General features: G+C 38.2%; 1 protein-coding gene across 2 annotated transcripts; it reads left to right on the top strand.

Moving 5' to 3' along the window:
- Positions 1–2110: 2110 nt before the first annotated feature.
- Positions 2111–4270, top strand: LOC119828530 (mitochondrial intermembrane space import and assembly protein 40-B). Of its 2 annotated transcripts, none has more exons than XM_038350711.1 (4): positions 2111–2270; positions 2592–2822; positions 3310–3564; positions 4032–4270. In XM_038350711.1, coding segments are annotated over exons 2-4 (456 nt in total). In that variant the 5' UTR covers positions 2111–2270; positions 2592–2820; the 3' UTR covers positions 4231–4270. The 2 variants fall into 2 exon arrangements, with proteins under 2 accessions (XP_038206639.1, XP_038206638.1); XM_038350710.1 differs by having other exon boundaries at positions 2576–2822.
- The last annotated feature ends 729 nt before the right edge of the window (positions 4271–4999 follow it).

Below are 4999 nucleotides of genomic sequence, written 5' to 3'. Positions count from 1 at the left end.
TCATGAGCGCCATGAAATGTTGTTTTTGACGCGTTTGTCAATGTTGAATTTAATAGAAATTCAGCACTACAAATATCGTAGTGCTTATTACTCAAAAAAAAAAAAATTATTAAAAAAGATTTCCAAAAATCAGTCAAATAGCCTGTACTCCGTTAAATAATACTGTACTGCGATCGCTGCACAGTGCTATTACAAGTGCAAAATTCGTTATTTTTTGTGGTGAATGTCGATGTTAACCTGAAGGGCGCCCATATCTTGGCACGGGCGCGTGGGCGAACCAAAGACGTGAGTCTATTAACTAGACTATGTACAAAAAAAAATTGTTTTGATAAAATTTTGATCTAGGTATCTCTATAGTCTTAGGGTTGCAACTTCCTTATAAGCGAAAGCTAACCAAAAGCGGTCCTGGCGAAAGGTCTCGGTTGTGCGTCATTGTCTTACATCCGGCCAACTCAACGCCTGATCAATTTTTTTTGTAGAAATGGTAGAACATTTGATGTTTGATTATTCTATGATTAACCAAATCACACTACTCACAAACTACGAAATTTATTTACTTTTTTCTACAATTCTTACAATTAATAAGATATGCGTTGCCATTTAAAAATAATTAATTAATAATGAATAAGAGTAGTACTTGAATGTTCGAGCCTGGTAACACTAAAATTTTAAAAATTTAAATTTGATATTAGGTATTGCGTCGGTAACTTTCTATTTTCACAATCAGTTAGTTCAGTTAAACCAACAATCATATTTTTAGGGTAACCATGAGTTTTGTTGAACAAATGGTGAAGTCCCGTGTCCCCTACTGGGTATGGGGCAGATGATTTACATCTTTTTCACTGATCCATTTTTTTATGGACAAGTAGGTGATCAGCCTTTTGTGTCCTGCCAGACCGAGACGTTTTTGTTCGTCCCCACCGGGAATCGAATCCAGGGCCCCCGGTTCTACGCTCACGCGTTAACCACTGTACCAAGGGGGCGGGGGCGATCAAATACATTTTTCAGTTCAACGACGACTGTCTGTCTATGGTATCATAGCACCCGAACTGGTGAAACAAATTTTGTTGTTTCTTTTTTATTTGACATCTGGACTTTGGCCTTCCGTGTGGCCCCATTTAAACTTGGTAGAATTCTGAAAATTTGTAAGGGTTTTTCTAGGTTTAAAATTATTATTCGCACAAATAATTTCTGGGCAAGCTACGTCAAATTTTATGGTAACATATACTTACCTAACGTTTTCTATGTTTACGTTATATGTATTATTTGATACATTATATTTTTAAGTAGCTATCTAATACATAATAGTGATGCTATTATTATGTATCAGATAGATAGTCTTTGAAGTAATTTGTCTTATATTTTGTTTGACCATTGTCAAATCATTAGAAAGAAACACGCTACCGCCAGGAGCCCTCTCAATTTATTGGTTTTAGCGCCATCTTACAGTCTACTTAGTAGTTTTGTTCGTTAATGTCTTTGTGGTGAACCTCAGTTCACCCTAAAATTCGTTCCCATATCTGCGTGGGGATCACCAGTTAGCGTTTCCGAGGTGGTAAGATCATATCCAGGCACTGCGTTATCTGAAATACCTAGGGTTGCCACCTTTTTTTTTACAATTAAGGTATATTGTTTATTATGGGTAAGAAATAAAGTTCATAGGTTCAAAATAAAGTACAATTTATTTTTCTTTATGATTATACTTAAAAACATTTTTTTATTGTTAAAAACGAGTGATTAAGCGATGTGGTGCTGTCAAGTATCGAAGTCCATTTGTTGAAAATTTTCAACACTTACGACAAAACTCGAAATCCTGAAGAAATCAATTCATGCGAAATAAAGTATTTTCAGGTACTTTAATGTGGCAATACTTAATAAAGTAGCTTATAATAATAAAGTACGGGTGTCAAACCTAGTTATTTTTATTTGATATCTTTCCAACGGTATGTTTGTATTTTTTATGAATTTGTAAGCTTTCATACAACCAGACTACTAAAGATAATTTTTCACAGTAAACCAATTTGACGCCGCAATGATCAATAGTCGCAATCGACATCGGAACATACCCTATCATGAAGCCAATCCCAAGTGTCAACTGTCAATTGTCAGTTGTCACATTTATCTAAATACATGGTACCGAGTTAGTTAATTTTTCTTCTTTACTATTTAGTGTACTTTAAGTTATATTTAAGGAATAATTTCAAACGAAGCTCGAGACATACACGTATGAATTCTCGATACTATTATTTGGAATTGGACGTGGATCGATTGTAAGTAAAAATTTACTTTACTTGATAAGTACAATTTTCTTTTTGTATCACACAAAACGTTAATCTTTACGTATTATTGTTGAATTCAGAAGTAAGTTTAAACATTCTGTTAATATTGTTAAAAAAATTATAAGTTCATATTCAATTCTATCAACTGCATATTATAACCTCTGAGAGGCCTATGAGCAATAATGATATACTGACGTCTTCCATACTTTTATAAAATATTTCTTTAGTATACATATGTTATATCTACACATTATGTATGTTAATATATTATGCAATACAATTGTAATACTTTTAAGAGGGATCTCTGAACAGCCAGCTCTAGCAGCACAGAGCTTGTTGCAACACGCAGGGCGAGAACTGTTTGGTGAAGTGGGGGTCCCCCACGCGGATGTGTTGCGAGTGGATGGCTCCCGGGTGCTTGTGCGAGTGCAGTCCCAGTTACTGAGGAAGTTCCGAGCAGCTATTGCTTTGTCATCTCAGAGAATACACGTCTGCAATCAAGCTCCTTCACTCCAGGCATTAATTTGATTTATAGATAATCATGTAAGTAGCTGATGAGGAAAATTACTACAGTTTGAAGAAGAAAACTCTTACAAGAATTATAAAATTTTAGTTTGCCTTGACATATTACCTAGCATAGTTTATAATGTATATAGTTGCACTACATATTTTATATAATAAAAGTGAAACAAACAGTTAATTAATATTTTTAATGTTTTGTTAATCCATCAACTTGCTATTAAAGTTACTTTATCAAATCAAAAACAAAATATGCACTAGAGACTAATGTTTTGTTATATAAATATGAAACAAAAAGTACCATATTTGTTCATGCGACATTGTTCTATTTTTTTTCCTGCCAGTTCACTACCAGATGCAGTCCAGTCAAATCATACATTTGTTAAAATATATTTGAGGGTATTTCCATGATGCTATCCTATGCAATTATGTGTGTGTTAAGCTAAGAGCCAACAAAGCACTTATATATTTATGCTGTAACCGTCCCAGCTGAGTTCCCCCATGCAAGCAGGTCGGGAATGCATCGGGAGGGCGGGGGCGACGGGGCCGGGCGCACGGTGTGGCGCAGCGGCGCGCACACCGTGGTGCTGGGCGCGCGCGAGGAGCTGGCGCGGCCGAGCGCGGTGTCGCTCGCGCCGCCCGAGCCCGCGCCCGGCCTCATCCTGCCCGACGGCTCCATCAACTGGGGCTGCCCCTGCCTCGGCGGCATGGCCACCGGCCCCTGCGGCCCGCAGTTCCGCGACGCCTTTTCTTGCTTCCACTACAGGTGCCATACAAATTCCTAACAAAAGAAATTAAATTTATATAATATGATACAATTTCCTCAAACGCCGCTCTTTTATTCATTCTAGATTCGATAAAAGACCTTTACATCACTCGACTAACTCTGTGGGTCAGTCGGGTAAAATGTCTCGGCTTTATTTTCTTGTATATATCCAATTTTTATACTATTTTGTATATGTAGCGTGATTAAACGTTAAAATTTGCAAATTTAGTATGTTTGGATTTTTGTACCGTAAAATTGTCATCAGTCTTATACCTGCCGATGTATCCGACCGCATCTTGTCAGAAATGTTAGTCAAATTCGATCTGCCCGCATCGAAATGTCAATAGGTGGGATATTAAAACATTCGAAATGACGATTAAAGAAATAACTGTGTATTAACTGCAACATCGAAGACGAGACACGCTACATTATTGTGCTTAGGGAAAGTTAATGGACGGGCGTTTCAGTGAGGCGGAACCGAAGGGCAGCGACTGTTACGAAAAGTTCAGCGTGATGCAAGAGTGCATGTCACAGTTTCCCGAGCTGTACGGCAAGGACGAGGACGACGACGAGCTCGCCGCCGCCATGGAGCAGGCGCGCGACGCGCCCCCCGGCGACGCGCCTCCCCCCGCCGCAGCCGCCGAAGCGCCCCCCCCAGCCCCGTAGCGCGCCACGAGCTAGGATAGATATGATAGCTGTAATAATATTATGTAGTCAAATAAAACAATTATGCACATATTCTCATATTATTTATATTTCCTTCGTTGGAATAGCCCTCGACGACCCGAATTTAGTGTTGTACACATCACTTTTATTACACATTTTGAATGTGGTAGTCGAGCACTCTTCGGCACGAATTGGGCCAGCTCGCAACGGGGTAGTACCACACCCCCGCAGAAGACCGGATTGAAATAGCATACTGCTGTGTTTTGTTTGGTGAGTGGGGGAACCGGAAGAACCCATCCTTTTCATATCCTTTTCTTTACCCTTCCTTGTCTCTCTTTTATTCCTCTCGTCAATCCTTTTTTAATTCCTTCCCAATTTGAATTCTGCAAACTATTTGTAGAGGCGTACGGTCTGCAATCGACCGTACGCCACTTAAAATGTTAATAAATTGTGACAAAAAAGAAATACATGCAACACGTTACTGCCCACAGTAATAACATTATTAAAACATACATTTCATCAATAACTTTTATTTTTATTTATTTATTTATTTTTTTATTTTTTATTTATTTATTTATTTTTTTTTTTTAACGTTTGTAGTAAAAGGCCTAAGGGCGCGGAGAATGCAATAGTATAAGAATACATAGCTCGTTCCGGTTCCTCAGTCCCACACATTTGTATTTGAAATCGTTTTTTATTCACCATTCTCGATTCCATTCATACACGTGGTTAAGAGCTTGGACTTTCGTCGTGACGTCTCGCCATAATA

The sequence above is a fragment of the Zerene cesonia genome, chromosome 8 (genome assembly GCF_012273895.1).
Source record: "Zerene cesonia ecotype Mississippi chromosome 8, Zerene_cesonia_1.1, whole genome shotgun sequence".
Lineage (NCBI taxonomy): Eukaryota > Metazoa > Arthropoda > Insecta > Lepidoptera > Pieridae > Zerene > Zerene cesonia.
Note: the sequence above shows the minus strand (reverse complement) of the source record. Positions and strands in the feature narration are given on the sequence as shown.